Source organism: Ranitomeya imitator, chromosome 6 (genome assembly GCF_032444005.1).
Source record: "Ranitomeya imitator isolate aRanImi1 chromosome 6, aRanImi1.pri, whole genome shotgun sequence".
In the NCBI taxonomy this organism is placed as follows: domain Eukaryota; kingdom Metazoa; phylum Chordata; class Amphibia; order Anura; family Dendrobatidae; genus Ranitomeya; species Ranitomeya imitator.
Window position 1 is genome coordinate 18,045,484 of NC_091287.1, and position 24,662 is coordinate 18,070,145.

General features: G+C 44.2%; 1 protein-coding gene across 4 annotated transcripts in view; it reads left to right on the forward strand.

The window, feature by feature from the left end:
- VIPR1 (vasoactive intestinal peptide receptor 1) overlaps positions 1 to 24,662 on the forward strand; it is a 319,284-nt gene that overhangs the window by 241,534 nt on the left and 53,088 nt on the right. For 2 of the 4 annotated variants that reach the window (XM_069729252.1, XM_069729251.1), the window contains exon 5: positions 11,545 to 11,642. In XM_069729252.1, the coding sequence (XP_069585353.1) occupies positions 11,545 to 11,642 (98 nt within the window). The remainder of the gene's footprint in view (positions 1 to 11,544; positions 11,643 to 24,662) is intronic. The other 2 variants (XM_069729254.1, XM_069729253.1) reach the window with 1 other exon arrangement.

The window sequence follows — 24,662 nt, forward strand, 5'->3', positions numbered from 1 at the left end:
TGCATATGGCGGCCTGTATTCTACCAATGTGCTGAAAAATTAGTTTTTCCTCTTGTAAGAATAGGGAATAAGACGAATTGTAGCAATGTTTATGATGCAATTTTTGAAAATTCCGGCAAATGATTCACTTTTTCATTCTAACAAAAAGAAGGTCTCCCGACATGGCGCATGTTGTGCGGACGAGCGCATCACAGATATTATTCCGTATATACGTCACCGCCAATCCGTGCGACGCACCACGTCTGTACCCCGACCGTTAATACTGAGCGCGCAGAGGTGACGTCTGATCGCAGTGCGCCATCCCATTATCAGAAGTAAGTGATGGCGGTCGTCTGGATGTGACGCGGGCTGTTTGTTTTACCCGACTGACGTCCGTCGCCCCCTTTTCACCGACGCTGCAAACATTTATATTGAAAGCAGAATCGAGTGGCATTATTCATGCGTCTCACAAAATGTCAGCAACCTCGAAAGCGATTAAAGATCTCATCTTCTGTGTAATATTGATGGGAGTCGGATGAATCAGTGGTGTGGGGGAGGGGAGCGTCACTGATGGAAACCGCGCCAGAGGGACGGAATCGGCACAACACAAGGAATAAGGAAGGGAAGCAAATGTATTCGCGTACGTAGCGGTGTGTGACACGGAAAGGAGCAATCCAAGAATAGAATGTTATTCATAGTAATTATTACATTTGTCAACTTTTAATTGTTTCAAAAGATACATTAAATATACAGTGTGAAGTGATACTGCCAGGTAGTGTGCAGATCTTTGGGTGACGCTGGCAAGATCGGCGGAGAATCGAGAGTTTGTAACTATTGTACAGCCAAAGCAAAGGAGAAGCAAAGGGCTGGCCCTTATAAACTATTACAAAACTGCTATAATACTGCCCCTATGTACAAGAATATAACTACTATAATACTGCTCCTATGTACAAGAATATAACTACTATAATACTGCTCCTATGTACAAGAATATAACTATTATAATACTGCTCCTATATACAAGAATATAACTACTATAATACTGCTCCTATATACAAGAATATAACTACTATAATACTGCTCCTATATACAAGAATATAACTACTATAATACTGCTCCTATGTACAAGAATATAACTACTATAATACTGCTCCTATATACAAGAATATAACTACTATAATACTGCTCCTATATACAAGAATATAACTACTATAATACTGCTCCTATATACAAGAATATAACTACTATAATACTGCCCCCTATGTACAAGAATATAACTACTATAATACTGCCCCTATGTACAAGAATATAACTACTATAATACTGCTCCTATGTACAAGAATATAACTACTATAATACTGCCCCTGTGTACAAGAATATAACTACTATAATACTGCTCCTGTGTACAAGAATATAACTACTGTAATACTGCTCCTGTGTACAAGAATATAACTACTATAATACTGCCCCTATGTACAAGAATATAACTACTATAATACTGCCCCTATGTACAAGAATATAACTACTATAATACTGCCCCCTATCTACAATAATATAACTACTATAATACTGCTCCTATGTAGAAGAATATAACTACTATAATACTGCCCCCATGTACAAGAATATAACTACTATAATACTGCTCCTATGTAGAAGAATATAACTACTATAATACTGCTCCTATGTACAAGAATATAACTACTATAATACTGCCCCTATGTACAAGAATATAACTACTATAATACTGCTCCTATGTAGAAGAATATAACTGCTATAATACTGCTCCTATGTACAAGAATATAACTACTATAATACTGCTCCTATGTACAAGAATATAACTACTATAATACTGCTCCTATGTACAAGAATATAACTACTATAATACTGCTCCTATGTACAAGAATATAACTACTATAATACTGCCCCTTATGTACAAGAATATAACTACTATAATACTGCCCCTATGTACAAGAATATAACTACTATAATACTGCCCCTATGTACAAGAATATAACTACTATAATACTGCTCCTATGTACAAGAATATAACTATTATAATACTGCTCCTATGTACAAGAATATAACTACTATAATACTGCCCCTATGTAGAAGAATATAACTACTATAATACTGCCCCATGTACAAGAATATAATACTGCTCCTATGTACAAGAATATAACTATTATAATACTGCTCCTATGTACAAGAATATAACTATTATAATACTGCTCCTATGTACAAGAATATAACTACTATAATACTGCTCCTATGTACAAGAATATAACTACTATAATACTGCCCCTATGTACAAGAATATAACTACTATAATACTGCCCCTATGTGTAAGAATATGACTACCATATGACTGGGCTTAAATCCTACACAAGACCAAAAAAGGAGTAAATGTCCTACTAAATTTAGTCAAATATACCGTAAATATTTTATTAATACATCCAAGATCAAAACAATATAGAACAGACATGAAAGGTAAAAACAACAACTCATGAGGGGAAAGAGCAACGCAACTGAAGTAACAGGCCAGGTAAATGAGCATACCTAACGGGAATATCGTCCATATTCAAAAACACCCCTTGCAATAAATACAAGCCTCAAAAATAGGGCTGGGCACTGATGAAAATACCATGACCTCCATATGCACATGTAAAAGGCTAATCTCCAGTCCTCTATAGAGCGTGGTAGAGAAGAAATATTATGTGGACCCCTTAGCAGGACGCTACAACTTGCCCATAGTAATGTCTGTCAGTGTGCGCTCCACAGCAGCCCCAACGCGCGTTTCGCGTGGGCTTCTTCCGCGGGCTGTGACAGTGTAATATTTCTTCTCTACCAGGCTCTATAGAGGACTGGAGATTAGCCTTTTACATGTGCATATGGAGGTCATGGTATTTTCATCAGTGCCCAGCCCTATTTTTGAGGCTTGTATTTATTGCAAGGGGTGTTTTTGAATATGGACGATATTCCCGTTAGGTATGCTCATTTACCTGGCCTGTTACTTCAGTTGCGTTGCTCTTTCCCCTCATGAGTTGTTGTTTTTACCTTTCATGTCTGTTCTATATTGTTTTGATCTTGGATGTGTTAATAAAATATTTATATTTGACTAAATTTAGTAGGACATTTACTCCTTTTTTGGTCTTGTGTAGGATTTATGGTAATTTGGAGTGTCCTGAGATATTTATCAGCAGTCTATCAATGTGGCATTTTGCCCTTTGGATATATTTCTGTAGATTTCAGTGGTTTTTCTATCTACCATATGACTGGGCTTGTGTACTAGGATAGTAAATTTCAGGCAAATGTCATATTAAAGTATATGGACTTCCTTTCGATCTTCCCTCATTACTTATTGATGGCTGTGCTCTTGTACAGATTGTATTTATTACGTGTTGCTGGTGTAATCCGCTAGTATGCCGTCTGTTATCAGTATTATTATGCGGTATTATTACATGATGGCAGCCCTTTTCTTTATTTAGTTTACTGTGTTACTTTTTAATGCAGTTTCATTATTGTGTTCTTATCTGGGTGATAAAATGTGACATTCACCTGCTGCATTCCTCCTGTGATATCGCCGCTGACACCCTGTCACACACAGTCTGCATCACAGCACAGATCTGGCAATGTGCCCAGCGTAACAATGTGTCACCTGAAAACACCTGCACCGCCGCTTCCACCCAAAACATTCCCAGAAGTTCAGATATCCTCCGTGTGCATCCGATGAAGTGTGACCTAGGAGCGCTGGCTGTGAGATATAAGAATCTTGTGCTGCTGCCAAGTATTCAATTTTGTTTTCTTAAAGGGATTTCTGACAGTCTGGCTGCTTGGATCCCTATCGATCCTGAGAACGAGGTGCCTTAAGTCCTTTATTTGACTAATCAGTAGTGAGCATGTGCGACCACCCACGATTGTGCGACCGCCACTGTGCGACCACCACTCTGCGACCACCACTGTGCATCCACCACTGTACATCCACCACTCTGCGTCAACCACTGTGCGACCACCACTGTGCGTCCACCACTCTGCGACCACAACTGTGCGACCACCACTGTGCGTCCACCACTCTGCGACCACCACTGTGCGACCACCACTGTGCGTCCACCACTCTGCGTCAACCACTGTGCGACCACCACTGTGCGTCCACCACTCTGCGTCAACCACTGTGCGACCACCACTGTGCGTCCACCACTCTGCGACCACAACTGTGCGTCCACCACTGTGCGTCAACCACTGTGCGACCACCACTGTGCGTCCACCACTCTGCGACCACAACTGTGCGACCACCACTGTGCGTCCACCACTCTGCGACCACCACTGTGCATCCACCACTGTGCGACCACCACTGTGCGTCCACCACTCTGCGTCCACCACTGTGCGACCACCACTGTGCGTCCACCACTCTGCGTCAACCACTGTGCGACCACCACTGTGCGTCCACCACTCTGCGACCACAACTGTGCGTCCACCACTGTGCGTCAACCACTGTGCGACCACCACTGTGCGTCCACCACTCTGCGACCACAACTGTGCGACCACCACTGTGCGTCCACCACTCTGCGACCACCACTGTGCATCCACCACTGTGCGTCCACCACTCTGCGACCACCACTGTGCGACCACCACTGTGCGTCCACCACTCTGCGACCACAACTGTGCGTCCACCACTGTGCGTCAACCACTGTGCGACCACCACTGTGCGTCCACCACTCTGCGACCACAACTGTGCGACCACCACTCTGCGTCAACCACTGTGCGACCACCACTGTGCGTCCACCACTCTGCGTCAACCACTGTGCGACCACCACTGTGCGTCCACCACTCTGCGACCACAACTGTGCGACCACCACTCTGCGTCAACCACTGTGCGACCACCACTGTGCGTCCACCACTCTGCGACCACAACTGTGCGACCACCACTGTGCGTCCACCACTCTGCGACCACCACTGTGCATCCACCACTGTGCGTCCACCACTCTGCGACCACCACTGTGCGACCACCACTGTGCGTCCACCACTCTGCGACCACCACCGTGCGTCCACCACTGTGCGTCCACCACTCTGCGTCGACCACTCTGCGTCCACCACTCTGCGACCACCACTGTGCATCCACCACTCTGCGTCCACCACTCTGCGTCCACCACTCTGCGTCCACCACTGTGCGACCACCACTGTGCGACCACCACTGTGCGACCACCACTGTGCGACCACCACTGTGCGTCCACCACTGTGCGACCACCACTCTGCGTCCACCACTCTGCGTCCACCACTCTGCGTCCACCACTCTGCGACCACCACTCTGCGACCACCACTCTGCGACCACCACTGTGCGTCCACCACTGTGCGACCACCACTCTGCGACCACCACTCTGCGACCACCACTCTGCGACCACCACTGTGCGTCCACCACTGTGCGTCCACCACTGTGCGACCACCACTCTGCGACCACCACTGTGCGACCACCACTCTGCGACCACCACTCTGCGTCCACCACTCTGCGTCCACCACTCTGCGTCCACCACTCTGCGTCCACCACTCTGCGACCACCACTCTGCGTCCACCACTCTGCGTCCACCACTCTGCGACCACCACTCTGCGACCACCACTCTGCGACCACCACTCTGCGACCACCACTCTGCGACCACCACTCTGCGACCACCACTGTGCGTCCACCACTGTGCGTCCACCACTGTGCGACCACCACTCTGCGACCACCACTCTGCGACCACCACTCTGCGACCACCACTGTGCGTCCACCACTCTGCGACCACCACTCTGCGACCACCACTCTGCGACCACCACTGTGCGTCCACCACTGTGCGTCCACCACTGTGCGACCACCACTCTGCGACCACCACTCTGCGACCACCACTCTGCGACCACCACTGTGCGTCCACCACTGTGCGTCCACCACTCTGCGACCACCACTCTGCGACCACCACTCTGCGACCACCACTCTGCGTCCACCACTCTGCGACCACCACTCTGCGACCACCACTCTGCGACCACCACTGTGCGTCCACCACTGTGCGTCCACCACTGTGCGACCACCACTCTGCGACCACCACTCTGCGACCACCACTCTGCGACCACCACTGTGCGTCCACCACTCTGCGACCACCACTCTGCGACCACCACTCTGCGACCACCACTGTGCGTCCACCACTGTGCGTCCACCACTGTGCGACCACCACTCTGCGACCACCACTCTGCGACCACCACTCTGCGACCACCACTGTGCGTCCACCACTGTGCGTCCACCACTCTGCGACCACCACTCTGCGACCACCACTCTGCGACCACCACTGTGCGTCCACCACTCTGCGACCACCACTCTGCGACCACCACTCTGCGACCACCACTGTGCGTCCACCACTGTGCGTCCACCACTGTGCGACCACCACTCTGCGACCACCACTCTGCGACCACCACTCTGCGACCACCACTGTGCGTCCACCACTGTGCGTCCACCACTCTGCGACCACCACTCTGCGACCACCACTCTGCGACCACCACTCTGCGTCCACCACTCTGCGACCACCACTCTGCGACCACCACTCTGCGACCACCACTGTGCGTCCACCACTGTGCGTCCACCACTGTGCGACCACCACTCTGCGACCACCACTCTGCGACCACCACTCTGCGACCACCACTGTGCGTCCACCACTCTGCGACCACCACTCTGCGACCACCACTCTGCGACCACCACTGTGCGTCCACCACTGTGCGTCCACCACTGTGCGACCACCACTCTGCGACCACCACTCTGCGACCACCACTCTGCGACCACCACTGTGCGTCCACCACTGTGCGTCCACCACTCTGCGACCACCACTCTGCGACCACCACTCTGCGACCACCACTGTGCGTCCACCACTCTGCGACCACCACTCTGCGACCACCACTCTGCGACCACCACTCTGCGACCACCACTCTGCGACCACCACTGTGCGTCCACCACTGTGCGTCCACCACTGTGCGACCACCACTCTGCGACCACCACTCTGCGTCCACCACTCTGCGACCACCACTGTGCGACCACCACTCTGCGACCACCACTCTGCGTCCACCACTCTGCGTCCACCACTCTGCGTCCACCACTCTGCGACCACCACTCTGCGACCACCACTCTGCGTCCACCACTCTGCGACCACCACTCTGCGACCACCACTCTGCGACCACCACTGTGCGTCCACCACTGTGCGTCCACCACTGTGCGACCACCACTCTGCGACCACCACTCTGCGACCACCACTGTGCGACCACCACTCTGCGACCACCACTCTGCGACCACCACTCTGCGACCACCACTGTGCGTCCACCACTGTGCGTCCACCACTGTGCGTCCACCACTGTGCGTCCACCACTCTGCGACCACCACTGTGCATCCACCACTCTGCCACTATGTATTTGAAAAGAAAGAAGTGTGCATGAATGCCGGGATGAACATATGAAAAAATGTATATACTTTATTTTGATACAAGAACAAATTATATCACACAAATAAAAACATTTAAAAAGCCAAAAGGCTGCACAATAATACACAGAGGATGTCCACAGTATGGCCACCACCCCTCCTCTAGGCTATGTGCACACGTTGCGGATTAGCCTTAGGAATTTCTGGTGTGGATACTGCATCTCTTGGCAGAAAACGCAGCTGCGGATTTGTCGCCTTTTTTGTGCAGATCCGCAGCGTTTTTGGTGCGGTTTTGCTGCGGATTTTTTGCGGTTTTCCAGCATTTTTTACCCCTGCGGATTTCTATAATGGAATGGGTACAAAAACGCTGCGGATCCGCAGGAAATCCGCAACGTGTGCTGTAAAGCTGCAGTAGCATCGTACGCAGTGAAGAAACAGTGACCCACAAATTCAAACACAAAAGTCTCTTTTAATGTGTTTCTTCACAGCATTAGGGTATGTGTCCACTTTCAGGATGGCCGGCGGTATCGTCGGAGCGGCTTAGCCGCTCTGCGGTAAGCCCCGCCCCCTTCTGGGACGCGATGATCCCGGATGTGTTCACAGCACACATCCGGGATCATCGCACTCCACCATAGGGCCCTGTGCTATATCTTGCGGTGACGCAGCGTCGCCGCAAGATATACGGACATGCTGCGATCTGAAAAGACGCGCCGCATGTCCGGAGTCGCAGGGCCGCCGCGTGCGTGTTACCACGCATAGTGGAGACGGGATTTCATTAAATCCCCTCCACTATGCTGTAACATCTGGACGCTGCGTGTTTGACGTTGCGGCTCTATGCAGCGTCAGACACGCAGCGTTTCCTGCACGTGGAAACATACCCTTAAAGTCCAATTCACATAAATGCATATAACTTCAGTGGATATTATCAGTGACCAGTTTTCACCAGTTCAAAGCAATACATATCACATGGCTTTAGATTTGCGGTCCCTAAACAGGCCAGACTTTCCCTGTCCAGTTTCCCTGGGCGACTGCACGCCATCTCACAGTCTCTATACATCTCCATACACACAGCCTCATATGTTGCAGATACTACACACGCCAGCCCTCCTCTGACTAGTTCTCGTGGGTGTCCTGCATCGCTGTATCACAGTCTCTTTACAGACTCTTTACTCACACAGTCGTACACAGTTCAGGGTACCCTCCGGATAGCAGCCGAGCACCATATCTACCTGTTTGCAATCGTTGCACATGCTAGTCCTTTTTCGGGTACAGGACATCCACCTCCGGGCACAGGACTGTCCACATCCGACTCCTACGGGCACAGGACTGTCCACATCCGACTCCTTCGGGTACAGGACATCCACCTCCGGGCACAGGACTGTCCACATCCGACTCCTTTGGGCACAGGACATCCACCTCCAGGCACTGGACTGTCCACATCCGATACCAGTACCATGGACAACTTGCATCTCTGTGTACACTGTGGGTGCCAGGCTATTCAGCTGCCCTGGGTGCTGGCTCTGCTGGCCTGTGCCACCATGCACTCTGCAGACCAGCACACACCAGACTGACACTGACGTGCACCTCGCACACCTGACCTGACCTGGCCAGATACCTGACACACCCATACCCCTTACTGCAGGGTTTTTAAACACACACAAACCTGTGGCCTTCAGCCACCTGGAAAACTCGGACCGGAGATCCGTGACTCTCATGCACACCTATGGACTTCATCCGTCTGCATGCACATTCTGGGGAGAACAAACAGCGCCCCCTAGCTGTATCAGAGGCCACAGCCTCACAGTGCACATACCCTTAATGTCCGAGTGGTAGCAATAAACACAGAACCCCATGTACAAAGTATATCACAGAAAGAACAGTGTTGATGCCGGATGGTTGTAATAAATACTTACAAAATAATAATGAACACAAAAAGTAATGTAGAGCAAATATGGGTAAATGTAAGATGAGATAAGTCTGTAAATCATAAACACAGTAAGAAACACAAGATGCCCATAAATCATCAAATACCCAAGAAAAGACCATCCATGTGATGTGATATTTCCGAGGTGAGCAATAATGACCTGTGCTGCACAGATAAAAAGACCACCTAATAAATACCAGATCCAAAGGTGAGTATGAGCGTCCCAAATGGGACCAGAGGTCATAGAATTGTAAAAGAAAACAATAATTTAAGAGAGAGAATTGGGACAAGTTGTAATAGAGGAGTAAAGAGCCCATGTGTATCTCCACCCAGTATGTGGCTTCCTCGGGGGTAGAAGGAACACTGTGATTGAGTAGTGAGCATGTATGACCATCACGGAGCGACTGAGTAGTGAGCATGTGCGACCATCACTGAATGACTGAGCATCGAGTATGTGCAACCACCACTGAGCGACTGAGCAGTGTGCATGTGCGGCCACCACTGAGTAGTGAGCATGTGCGGCCACCACTGAATGACTGAGTAGTGAGCATGTGCGACCACCACTGAATGACTGAGTAGTGAGCATGTGTGACCACCACTGAATGACTGAGTAGTGAGCATATGTGACCACCACTGAATGACTGTGTAGTGAGCATGTGCGACCACCACTGAATGACTGAGTAGTGAGCATGTGTGACCACCACTGAATGACTGTGTAGTGAGCATATGTGACCACCACTGAATGACTGTGTAGTGAGCATGTGCGACCACCACTGAATGACTGAGTAGTGAGCATATGTGACCACCACTGAATGACTGAGTAGTGAGCATGTGCGGCCACCACTGAATGACTGAGTAGTGAGCATGTGCACCCACCACTGAATGACTGAGTAGTGAGCATGTGCGACCACCACTGAATGACTGAGTAGTGAGCATGTGCGGCCACCACTGAATGACTGAGTAGTGAGCATGTGCACCCACCACTGAATGACTGAGTAGTGAGCATGTGCGACCACCACTGAATGACTGTGTAGTGAGCATATGTGACCACCACTGAATGACTGAGTAGTGAGCATGTGCGGCCACCACTGAGTAGTGAGCATGTGCGGCCACCACTGAATGACTGAGTAGTGAGCATGTGCGCCCACCTCTGAATGACTGAGTAGTGAGCATGTGCGACCACCACTGAATGACTGAGTAGTGAGCATGTGCGACCACCACTGAATGACTGAATAGTGAGCATATGTGACCACCACTGAATGACTGAGGAGTGAGCATGTGCGCCCACCACTGAATGACTGAATAGTGAGCATGTGCGACAACCACTGAATGACTGAGTAGTGAGCATGTGCGACAACCACTGAATGACTGAGTAGTGAGCATATGCGACCACCACTGAATGACTGAGTAGTGAGCATGTGCGACAACCACTGAATGACTGAGTAGTGAGCATGTGCGCCCACCACTAAATGACTGAGTAGTGAGCATGTGCGACCACCACTGAATGACTGAGTAGTGAGCATGTGCGACCATCACTGAATGACTGAGTAGTGAGCATGTGCGACCATCACTGAATGACTGAGTAGTGAGCATGTGCGACCATCACTGAATGACTGAGCATCGAGTATGTGCAACCACCACTGAGCTACTGGGCAGTGTGCATGTGCAGCCACCACTGAATGACTGAGTAGTGAGCATGTGCGACCACCACGGAGAATTGAGGATGTGCGACCACCACTGAGAATTGAGGATGTGCAACCACCACTGAACAGCCAGCATGTGCAACCACCACTGAGTAGTGAGCTTGTGCAACCACCACTGAGAAGTAAGGATGTGCAACCACCCCTGATTAGTGAGCTTGTGCGAACACCACTGAGCAAATGACTAATGAGCATGTGCGACCACCACTGAGTGAGGTACTAGTGAGCATGTGCGACCACCACTGAGTGAGGTACTAGTGAGCATGTGCGACCACCACTGAGTGAGGTACTAGTGAGCATGTGCGACCACCACTGAGCGCCTGAGTAATGAGCACGTGCGACCTGTGCTTAGTAGATGGAGCAGACAGCCAAAAGTTTATTATGCTATATTCCTGAAATACTCTGTGTTGTTTCAGTGATTTCACAGCAAGTCTAATGAAAATCTAAAAATGTGATTGCAAAAATAAAGACCCCTTTTAATTCTGCCTGTGAGTAACTGTAATCTCCTCTGTTGACAGAAGGCTTTCTATGCCATAATTCAGACTGGATACACCATCGGACACAGTTTGTCCCTAATCTCGCTGACTGCCGCCATGATCATCCTGTGCCTTTTCAGGTAAGAAATGGATATTTACCGGGAAAAATAATAATCCGAAATCTCTTTAATCCGGGATGAACGGGGCCGGGTTACAGATTACCGAAGATCCTGGATATTAAAAGGACATGGCTAAGACAACAATAAGGAAGCCAATATTAAATTATCCCCAAGTAACGAGCGGCTCGTCTGCGACTGATACATTGTAACGATTTAATGACCTCCGCAGAACAGAAGGTCAGTGCACAGAATCCGCTTTCTTTACTGCTCCTCGAGACAAGATTTACGCTTCAACCAAAATGCAAAAACTTTTCGTTCTGTTCTAAAGCCGTAAAGTTCAATCTGTAATGAAATCTGCGAGACGGCGAAGATTATAAATGGCGTAAATAATAGGGAATGAGAGTGGCGTATACCGCGCCATTTATAGAAATCACTGCATGAGCAATTAGCATTAAACTGCATCTGGCGGGAAAACTGATCAATTAACCCGTACAGGGAAAAAGGAGCATCCACTTATTCAGGGCAAGACATGGTTCATTACTGTATGGCGGTATTATTAGGTTATATTAAGATGGTTGTTATGTCACTGTATGGCGGTATAATTTACTGCATGTTTGGTGACGTGATTCAATTACTATATGATGGTATTATTCAATTAATGCATAGCGGTATTATTTGTTACAGTCTAGTTCGATATTTAGGTGCTGTATGGTGGCATAATTCAATGTATTACTAAGTCACTGTATGGCGATATTATATAATCACAGTATGGGAGGGGTTATGTAGTAACCATATAGTGGTGCTCTTTAGTCACTGTATGTTGTTTTTATACCATATAGTGGTGCTGTTCATTCATCAGTATATTTTAGTTACTGTATGGTAGTATTATTTAATCACTGTATGGTGGTATTACTTATTCATTCAATAGTTATCTTGTTCATTCATTATATAGCATTGCTATTTGTTTTTTTGTACAGTGGTAATATTTAGTTACTGAAGGTTGTTATTACCACCTTTGTATGTTGGTATTCTTTAGTCACTGTATGGGGGTATCATTTTATCACTGTATGGGGATTATTATTATTATTATTATTTATTGTTATAGCGCCATTTATTCCATGGCGCTTTACATGTGAGGAGGGGTATACATAATAAAAACAGGTACAATAATCTTAAACAATACAAGTCATAACTGGTACAGGAGGAGTGAGGACCCTGCCCGCGAGGGCTCACAATCTACAAGGGATGGGTGAGGATATTGGGGGGATGTCATTTAGTCACTGTATGGGGGTATTATTTAGTCACTGTATGGGGGTGTTATTTAGACACTGTATTGGGGTGTTATTTAGACACTGTATGGGGGTGTTATTTAGACACTGTATGGGGGGTGTTATTTAGTCACTGTATGGGGGTGTTATTTAGTCACTGTATGGGGGTATTATTTAGTCACTGTATGGGAGTATTATTTAGTCACTGTATAGGGTGTTATTTAGTCACTGTATTGGGGTGTTATTTAGACACTGTATGGGGGTGTTATTTAGTCACTGTATGGGGGTGTTATTTAGTCACTGTATGGGGGTGTTATTTAGTCACTGTATGGGGGTATTATTTAGTCACTGTATGGGGGTATTATTTAGTCACTGTATAGGGGTGTTATTTAGTCACTGTATGGGGGTATTATTTAGACACTGTATGGGGGTGTTATTTAGTCACTGTATGGGGGTGTTATTTAGTCACTGTATGGGGGTATTATTTAGTCACTGTATGGGGGTATTATTTAGTCACTGTATAGGGGTGTTATTTAGTCACTGTATGGGGGTATTATTTAGTCACTGTATAGGGGTGTTATTTAGTCACTGTATGGGGGTATTATTTAGTCACTGTATAGGGGTGTTTAGTTACTGGGGGTATTATTTAGTCATTGTATGGGGGTATTATTTATCCACTGTTTGGGGATGTTATTTAGGCACTGTATGGGGTATTATTTAGTCACTATATGGGGGTATTATTTAGTCACTGTATGGGGGTATTATTTAGTCACTGTATGGGGTGTTATTTAGTCACTATATAGGGGTATTATTTAGTCACTGTATGGGAGTATTATTTAGTCACTGTATGGGGGTATTATTTAGTCACTGTTTGGGGGTGTTATTAAGTCACTGTATGGGGTGTTATATAGTCACTGTATGGGGTGTAATTTAGTCACTGTATGGGGATGTTATTTAGTCACTGTATAGGAGTATTATTTAGTCACTGTATGGGGGTATTATTTAGTCACTGTATGGGGGTATTATTTAGTCACTGTATGGGGTGTTATTTAGTCACTATATAGGGGTATTATTTAGTCACTGTATGGGAGTATTATTTAGTCACTGTATGGGGGTATTATTTAGTCACTGTATGGGGGTATTATTTAGTCACTGTTTGGGGGTGTTATTTAGTCACTGTATAGGAGTATTATTTAGTCACTGTATGGGGGTATTATTTAGTCACTGTATGGGGGTATTATTTAGTCACTGTATGGGGTGTTATTTAGTCACTATATAGGGGTATTATTTAGTCACTGTATGGGAGTATTATTTAGTCACTGTATGGGGGTATTATTTAGTCACTGTTTGGGGGTGTTATTAAGTCACTGTATGGGGTGTTATATAGTCACTGTATGGGGTGTAATTTAGTCACTGTATGGGGATGTTATTTAGTCACTGTATAGGAGTATTATTTAGTCACTGTATGGGGGTATTATTTAGTCACTGTATGGGGGTATTATTTAGTCACTGTATGGGGTGTTATTTAGTCACTATATAGGGGTATTATTTAGTCACTGTATGGGAGTATTATTTAGTCACTGTATGGGGGTATTATTTAGTCACTGTATGGGGGTATTATTTAGTCACTGTATGGGGGTGTTATTTAGTCACTGTATGGGGATGTTATTTAGTCACTGTATAGGAGTATTATTTAGTCACTGTATGGGGGTATTATTTAGTCACTGTATGGGGTGTTATTTAGTCACTGTATGGGGATGTTATTTAGTCACTGTATAGGAGTATTATTTAGTCACTGTATGGGGGTATTATTTAGTCACTGTATGGGGTGTTATTTAGTCACTGTATGGGGATGTTATTTAGTCACTGTATAGGAGTATTATTTAGTCACTGTATGGGGGTATTATTTAGTCACTGTATGGGGGTATTATTTAGTCACTGTATGGGGTGTTATTTAGTCACTATATAGGGGTATTATTTAGTCACTGTATGGGGTGTTATTTAGTCACTGTATGGGGATGTTATTTAGTCACTGTATAGGAGTATTATATAGTCACTGTATGGGGGTATTATTTAGTTACTGTATGGGGTATTATTTAGTCACTGTATGGGGTGTTATTTAGTCACTATATAGGGGTATTATTTAGTCACTCTATGGGAGTATTATTTAGTCACTGTATGGGGGTATTATTTAGTCACTGTTTGGGGGTGTTATTTAGTCACTGTATGGGGTGTTATTTAGTCACTGTATGGGGGTGTTATTTAGTCACTGTATAGGAGTATTATTTAGTCACTGTATGGGGGTATTATTTAGTCACTGTATGGGGGTGTTATTTAGTCACTGTATGGGGGTGTTATTAAGTCACTGTATGGGGTGTTATTTAGTCACTGTATGGGGATGTTATTTAGTCACTGTATAGGAGTATTATTTAGTCACTGTATGGGGGTATTATTTAGTCACTGTATGGGGGTATTATTTAGTCACTGTATGGGGTGTTATTTAGTCACTATATAGGGGTATTATTTAGTCACTGTATGGGAGTATTATTTAGTCACTGTATGGGGGTATTATTTAGTCACTGTTTGGGGGTGTTATTTAGTCACTATATGGGGTGTTATTTAGTCACTGTATGGGGGTGTTATTTAGTCACTGTATAGGAGTATTATTTAGTCACTGTATGGGGGAATTATTTAGTCACTGTATGGGGTGTTATTTAGTCACTATATAGGGTATTATTTAGTCACTGTATGGGAGTATTATTTAGTCACTGTATGGGAGTATTATTTAGTCACTGTGTGGGGGTATTATTTAGTCACTGTTTGGGGGTGTTATTTAGTCACTGTATGGGGTGTTATTTAGTCACTGTATGGGGATATTATTTAGTCACTGTATAGGAATATTATTTAGTCACTGTATGGGGGTATTATTTAGTCACTGTATGGGGGTGTTATTTAGTCACTGTATGGGGGTGTTATTTAGACACTGTATGGGGGTATTATTTAGTCACTGTATGGGGATGTTATTTAGTCACTGTATGGGGGTGTTATTTAGTCACTGTATAGGGTGTTATTTAGTCACTGTATGGGGATGTTATTTAGTCACTGTATGGGGGTGTTATTTAGTCACTGTATGAGGATGTTATTTAGTCACTGTATGGGGGTATTATTTAGTCACTGTATAGGGTGTTATTTAGTCACTGTATGGGGGTGTTATTTAGTCACTGTATGGGGGTGTTATTTAGTCACTGTATAGGAGTATTATTTAGTCACTGTATGGGGTGTTATTTAGTCACTGTATGGGGGTGTTATTTAGTCACTGTATGGGGGTGTTATTTAGTCACTGTATGGGGGTGTTATTTAGTCACTGTATGGGGGTGTTATTTAGTCACTGTATGGGGGTGTTATTTAGTCACTGTATGGGGGTGTTATTTAGTCACTGTATGGGGTGTTATTTAGTTACTGCATGGGGTATTACTTAGTCACTGTATGGGTTTATTATTTAATCACTGTATGGGGGTGTTATTTAGTTACTGCATGGGGTATTACTTAGTCACTGTATGCGGATGTTATTTAGTCACTGTATGGGGGTGTTATTTAGTCTCTGTATGGGGGTATTATTTAGTCACTGTATGGGGGTATTATTTAGTCACTGTATGGGGGTGTCATTTAGTCACTGTATGGGGGTATTATTTAGTCACTGTATGGGGTGTTATTTAGTCACTGTATGGGGTGTTATTTAGTCACTGTATGGGGTATTATTTAGTCACTGTATGTGGGTGTTACTTAGTCACTGTATGGGAGTATTATTTAGTCACTGTATGGGGGTGTTATTTAGTCACTGTATAGGGGTGTTATTTAGTTACTGTATGTGGGTGTTACTTAGTCACTGTATGGGGTATTATTTAGTCACTGTATGGGGGTATGATTTAGCCACTGTATGGGGATGTTATTTAGTCACTGTATGGGGGTGTTATTTAGTCTCTGTATGGGGTGTTATTTAGTCTCTGTATGGGGGTATTATTTAGTCACTGTATGGGGGTATTATTTAGTCACTGTATGGGGGTGTCATTTAGTCACTGTATGGGGGTATTATTTAGTCACTGTATGGGGTGTTATTTAGTTACTGTATGGGGTATTATTTAGTCACTGTATGTGGGTATTATTTAGTCACTGTATGGGGGTGTTATTTAGTCACTGTATGGGAGTATTATTTAGTCACTGTATGGGGGTGTTAATTAGTCACTGTATAGGGGTGTTATTTAGTTACTGGGGGTATTATTTAGTCACTGTATGGGGGTATGATTTAGCCACTGTATGGGGATGTTTTTTAGTCACTGTATTGGGGTGTTATTTAGTCTCTGTATGGGGTGTTATTTAGTCTCTGTATGGGGGTATTATTTAATCACTGTATGGGGGTATTATTTAGTCATTGTATGGGGGTGTCATTTAGTCACTGTATGGGGGTGTTATTTAGTCACTGTATGGGGGTGTTATTTAGTCACTGTATGGGAGTATTATTTAGTCACTGTATGGGGGTGTTATTTAGTCACTGTATAGGGGTGTTATTTAGTTACTGGGGGTAATATATAGTCACTGTATGGGGTGTTATTTAGTCACTGTATGGGGTATTATTTAGCCACTGTATGGGGATGTTATTTAGTCACTGTATGGGGTGTTATTTAGTCACTGTATGGGGTATTATTTAGTCACTGTATGGGGGTATTATTTAGTCACTGTATGGGGGTATTATTTAGGCACTGTATGGGGGTATTATTTAGTCACTGTATGGGGTGTTATTTAGTCACTGTATGGGGTATTATTTAGTCACTGTATGGGGGTATTATTTAGGCACTGTATGGGGGTATTATTTAGTCACTGTATGGGGGTATTATTTAGCCACTGTATGGGGATGTTATTTAGTCACTGTATGGGGTGTTATTTAGTCACTGTATGGGGGTATTATTTAGCCACTGTATGGGGATGTTATTTAGTCACTGTATGGGGTGTTATTTAGTCACTGTATGGGGTATTATTTAGTCACTGTATGGGGTTATTATTTAGTCACTGTATGGGGTGTTACTTAGTCACTGTATGGGGTATTATTTAGTCACTGTATGGGGGTGTTATTTAGTCACTGTATGGGGTATTATTTAGTCACTGTATGGGGGTATTATTTAGTCACTGTATGGGGTGTTACTTAGTCACTGTATGGGGTGTTACTTAGTCACTGTATGGGGTATTATTTAGGCACTGTATGGGGTGTTATTTAGTCACTGTATGGGGGTATTATTTAGTCACTGTATGGGGGTATTATTTAGCCACTGTATGGGGATGTTATTTAGTCACTGTATGGGGTGTTATTTAGTCACTGTATGGGGTATTATTTAGTCACTGTATGGGGTGTTATTTAGTCATTGTATGGGGGTATTATTTAGTCACTGTATGGAGATGTCATTTAGTCACTGTATGGGAGTATTATTTAGTTACTGTATGGGGTGTTATTTAGTCACTGTATGGGAGTATTATTTAGTTACTGTATGGGGTGTTATTTAGTCACTGTATGGGGTATTATTTAGTCACTGTATGGGGGTGTTATTTAGTCACTGTATGGGGTATTATTTAGTCACTGTATGGGGGTATTATTTAGTCACTGTATGGGGTGTTATTTAGTCATTGTATGGGGGTATTAGTCACTGTATGGAGATGTCATTTAGTCACTGTATGGGAGTATTATTTATTTACTGTATGGGGTGTTATTTAGTCACTGTATGGGAGTATTATTTAGTTACTGTATGGGGCGTTATTTAGTCACTGTATGGGGAGTTATTTAGTCACTGTATGGGGTATTAGTCACTGTATGGGGGTATTATTTAGTCACTGTATGGGGGTGTTATTTAGTCACTGTATGGGGTATTATTTAGTCACTGTATGGGGGTATTAGTTAGTTACTGTATGGGGGTGTTATTTATTCACTGTATGGGGGTGTTATTTAGTCACTGTATGGGGGTGTTATTTAATCACTGTATGGGGTGTTATTTAGTTACTGTATGGGGGTGTTATTTAGTCACTGTATGGGGGTGTTATTTAGTCACTGTATGGGGGTGTTATTTAGTCACTGTATGGGGTATTATTTAGTCACTATATGGGGGTATTTAGTCACTGTATGGGGTATTATTTAGTCACTGTATGGGGTATTATTTAGTCACTGTATGGGAGTATTATTTAGTTACTGTATGGGGGTGTTATTTCGTCACTGTATGGGGTGTTATTTAGTCACTGTATGTTGGTATTTATTAGTCACTGTATTGGGTGTTATTTAATCACTGTATGGGGTATTATTTAGTCACTGTATGTGAGTATTATTTAGTCACTGTATGGGAGTATTATTTATTCACTGTATGGGGTTGTTATTTAGTTACTGGGGGTGTTATTTAGTCATTGTATGGGGATGTTATTTAGTTATTGTATGGGGATGTTATTTAGTTATTGTACGGGGGTATTATTTAGTCTCTGTATGGCGATGTGATTTAGTCACTGTATGTTGGTATTTTTTAGTCACCGTATGGGGGTATTATTTAGTCACTGTATGGGGGTATTATTTAGGCACTGTATGGGGGTATTATTTAGTCACTGTATGGGGTGTTATTTAGTCACTGTATGGGGTATTATTTAGTCACTGTATGGGGGTATTATTTAGGCACTGTATGGGGGTATTATTTAGTCACTGTATGGGGGTATTATTTAGCCACTGTATGGGGATGTTATTTAGTCACTGTATGGGGTGTTATTTAGTCACTGTATGGGGGTATTATTTAGCCACTGTATGGGGATGTTATTTAGTCACTGTATGGGGTGTTATTTAGTCACTGTATGGGGTATTATTTAGTCACTGTATGGGGTTATTATTTAGTCACTGTATGGGGTGTTACTTAGTCACTGTATGGGGTATTATTTAGTCACTGTATGGGGGTGTTATTTAGTCACTGTATGGGGTATTATTTAGTCACTGTATGGGGGTATTATTTAGTCACTGTATGGGGTGTTACTTAGTCACTGTATGGGGTGTTACTTAGTCACTGTATGGGGTATTATTTAGGCACTGTATGGGGTGTTATTTAGTCACTGTATGGGGGTATTATTTAGTCACTGTATGGGGGTATTATTTAGCCACTGTATGGGGATGTTATTTAGTCACTGTATGGGGTGTTATTTAGTCACTGTATGGGGTATTATTTAGTCACTGTATGGGGTGTTATTTAGTCATTGTATGGGGGTATTATTTAGTCACTGTATGGAGATGTCATTTAGTCACTGTATGGGAGTATTATTTAGTTACTGTATGGGGTGTTATTTAGTCACTGTATGGGAGTATTATTTAGTTACTGTATGGGGTGTTATTTAGTCACTGTATGGGGTATTATTTAGTCACTGTATGGGGGTGTTATTTAGTCACTGTATGGGGTATTATTTAGTCACTGTATGGGGGTATTATTTAGTCACTGTATGGGGTGTTATTTAGTCATTGTATGGGGGTATTAGTCACTGTATGGAGATGTCATTTAGTCACTGTATGGGAGTATTATTTATTTACTGTATGGGGTGTTATTTAGTCACTGTATGGGAGTATTATTTAGTTACTGTATGGGGCGTTATTTAGTCACTGTATGGGGAGTTATTTAGTCACTGTATGGGGTATTAGTCACTGTATGGGGGTATTATTTAGTCACTGTATGGGGGTGTTATTTAGTCACTGTATGGGGTATTATTTAGTCACTGTATGGGGGTATTAGTTAGTTACTGTATGGGGGTGTTATTTATTCACTGTATGGGGGTGTTATTTAGTCACTGTATGGGGGTGTTATTTAATCACTGTATGGGGTGTTATTTAGTTACTGTATGGGGGTGTTATTTAGTCACTGTATGGGGGTGTTATTTAGTCACTGTATGGGGGTGTTATTTAGTCACTGTATGGGGTATTATTTAGTCACTATATGGGGGTATTTAGTCACTGTATGGGGTATTATTTAGTCACTGTATGGGGTATTATTTAGTCACTGTATGGGAGTATTATTTAGTTACTGTATGGGGGTGTTATTTCGTCACTGTATGGGGTGTTATTTAGTCACTGTATGTTGGTATTTATTAGTCACTGTATTGGGTGTTATTTAATCACTGTATGGGGTATTATTTAGTCACTGTATGTGAGTATTATTTAGTCACTGTATGGGAGTATTATTTATTCACTGTATGGGGTTGTTATTTAGTTACTGGGGGTGTTATTTAGTCATTGTATGGGGATGTTATTTAGTTATTGTATGGGGATGTTATTTAGTTATTGTACGGGGGTATTATTTAGTCTCTGTATGGCGATGTGATTTAGTCACTGTATGTTGGTATTTTTTAGTCACCGTATGGGGGTGTTATTTAGTCACCGTATGGAGGTGTTATTTAGTCACCGTATGGGGGTGTTGTTTAGTCACTGTATGGGGATGTTATTTAGATATGGAAGTATCCAAAGCATGCAACAGCGAGAGGAAATAATACTGTCTAGTGTAAGTCATAGATCTGCTATGAAACATGCTGGTATAACCCGGGGATCTCCTGCATATAATACTATGCAGTGTCTTGAAAAAGCATTCATATCACATGAACTTTTCCACAATTTTTCACATTACACCCCCCACAAACTTAAATGTATTTTATTAGGATATTAAGTGATACAAACACTAAGTATCAAATTTTTGTGAAGGAAATGATACTGGGTTTTCTAAACATTGTAAAAATATAAATCTGATAATTGCAATTAGCATTTGCATTCAGTCCCCCAGTAGTCTGAGACCCCTAAATAAATTCCTGAGTGATCAATCGCCTCCAGAAGTCACATAATTAGTACATTGCGTCCTCCTTAGTGTGATCTCTTCTCAGTATAACTACAGCTGTTCTGTGAAGGTTGCTGTGAGAAACAGCATCATCGAAACCAAGGAGCCCACCAGACAGGTGAGGGATAAAGTTGTGGAGCAGAAGAAAGCAGGGTTAGGTTATAAAAAAAATAGTCCTAGCTCTGAACATCTCATGCAGCATCCATCTGTCATCCATAAATGGAAGGAATATGGCACAACTGCAAAACTACTGAGACATGGCCGTCCACTTATCCTAATGAGAGAAGCAGCCAAGAGGCCCATGGTCACTGGAGGAGCTCAGGTGGGAGAATCTCTCAGATGACATGGCGAGGGGTTGGAGGTTATGTACCAGGGGGGCAAATGGCCGGATGATATACATGGGTAAAGCGTGGGGGGTGTTGTGAATTCTGTGGCAGAGCTCCCTCTTGTGGTCACAAGTGGTACTTCGGCTGATTCTCTCTGTGAGCTTCCGTTGGTGGAGGAAAGTGGTACTGCGGCTTCTGAGTTTCCTTCCTCAGGTGATATGGTGAAGTCGTTAGGTGCTGCTCTATTTAACTCCACCTAGTGCTTTGATCCTGGCCTCCAGTCAATGTTCTAGTATTGGACCTGTCTCCTCCTGGATCGTTCCTGTGGCCTGCTGCTCTGCATAGCTAAGTTATTCTTTGCTATTTGTTTGCTGTTTTTTTCTGTCCAGCTTGTCTATTTGTTTTTTCCTTCTTGCTGGAAGCTCTGGGACGCAGAGGGTGTACCTCCGTGCCGTTAGTTCGGTACGGAGGGTCTTTTTGCCCCCTTTGCGTGGTTTTGTAGGGTTTTGTGTTGACCGCAAAGTTACCTTTCCTATCCTCGCTCTGTTCAAAAAGTTGGGCCTTGCTTTGCTAAATCTATTTCATCTCTACGTTTGTCTTTTCATCTTAACTCACAGTCATTATATGTGGGGGGCTGCCTTTTCCTTTGGGGATATTTCTCTGAGGCAAGGTAGGCTTATTTTCTATCTTCAGGCTAGCTAGTTTCTCAGGCCGTGCCGAGTTGCATAGGGAGCGTTAGGCGCAATCCACGGCTGCCTTTAGTGTGGTTGGAGAGGATTAGGGATTGCGGTCAACAGAGTTCCCACGTCTCAGAGCTCGTTCTTGTTTTTTGGGTTATTGCCAGGTCACTGTATGTGCTCTGACCTCTATGTCCATTGTGGTACTGAATTATCTTTCATAACAGTACTGGAGGCCATAAGTACTAATGATTCTCAATAGAGGGAAAAAAGAAGTTCTGAGACCATTTTTTTTTCTTTGCACTGTGTTTTGCCTTTTTTTTCCCCTAGACATTTGGGTAGTTCAGGACACAGGTGTGGACATGGATATTCAGGGTCTGTGCTCTTCATTGGATAATCTCGTTATAAATGTACAAAAGATTCAAGATTTGGTGGTTCAGAAGCCTATGTTAGAACCAAGAATTCCTATTCCTGATTTGTTTTATGGTGATAGAGCCAAGTTTGTGAATTTCAAAAATAATTGCAAACTGTTTCTGGCCTTGAAACCTCGCTCCTCTGGTGATCCAGTTCAACAAGTGAGAATTGTTATTTCTTTTTTGCGTGGCGATCCTCAGGACTGGGCATTTTCTTTTGCGTCAGGAGATCCTGCATTAAGTAATATTGATGCGTTTTTCCTGGCACTCGGATTGCTGTACGATGAGCCTAATTCAGTGGATCAGGCAGAGAAGAATTTGCTGGCTCTGTGTCAGGGTCAGGATGAGATAGGCTACGTTCACATTAGCGTTACGCTAATGTGCGTCGCTGTTGCGTCGGCGACGCAGCGGCGACGCAGCGGCGACGCGCCCCTATATTTAACATAGGGGACGCGTGCGTCTTTTTGCACGCGTTTTCCGACACGTGCGTCGTTTTAGAGGCTAGCGTCGGACGCAAGAAAACGCTACAAGTTGCATTTTTCTTGCGTCCGATTTCGGCAAAAAACGACGCACGCGTCGCAAAACGCGCGCGTTTTTGCGCGCGTTTGCGCGCGTTTTTCCGTGCGTCGCCGCTGCGTCGCCGACGCAACGGCGACGCGACGCTAATGTGAACACAGCCATAGAGGTATATTGTCAGAAATTTAGAAAGTGGTCCGTACTCACTCAGTGGAATGAAGGTGCGCTCGCAGCTATTTTCAGAAAAGGTCTCTCTGAAGCCCTTAAGGATGTCATGGTGGGATTTCCTATGCCTGCTGGTCTGAATGAGTCTATATCTTTGGCCATTCAGATCGGTCGACGCTTGCGCGAGCGTAAATCTGTGCACCATTTGGTGGTATTACCTGAGCTTAAACCTGAGCCTATGCAGTGCGATAGGACTTTGACCAGAGTTGAACGGCAAGAACACAGACGTCTGAATGGGCTGTGTTTCTACTGTGGTGATTCCACTCATGCTATCTCTGATTGTCCTAAGCGCACTAAGCGGTTCGCTAGGTCTGCCACCATTGGTACGGTACAGTCAAAATTTCTTCTGTCCGTTACCTTGATCTGCTCTTTGTCATCGTATTCTGTCATGAATAAGAATAAGCCTCAGTACTGGACCCAGCTGACCATGTGCATGGCTCCTGCACATCAGGAGGTTATTCGCTTTCTGGTGTTGCATAATCTGCATGATGTGGTCGTGTTGGGGTTGCCATGGCTACAAGTCCATAATCCAGTATTAGATTGGAAATCCATGTCTGTGTCCAGCTGGGGTTGTCAGGGGGTACATGGTGATGTTCCATTTCTGACTATTTCGTCATCCACCCCTTCTGAGGTTCCAGAGTTCTTGTCTGATTACCGGGATGTATTTGATGAGCCCAAGTCCGATACCCTACCTCCGCATAGGGATTGTGATTGTGCTATCGATTTGATTCCTGGTA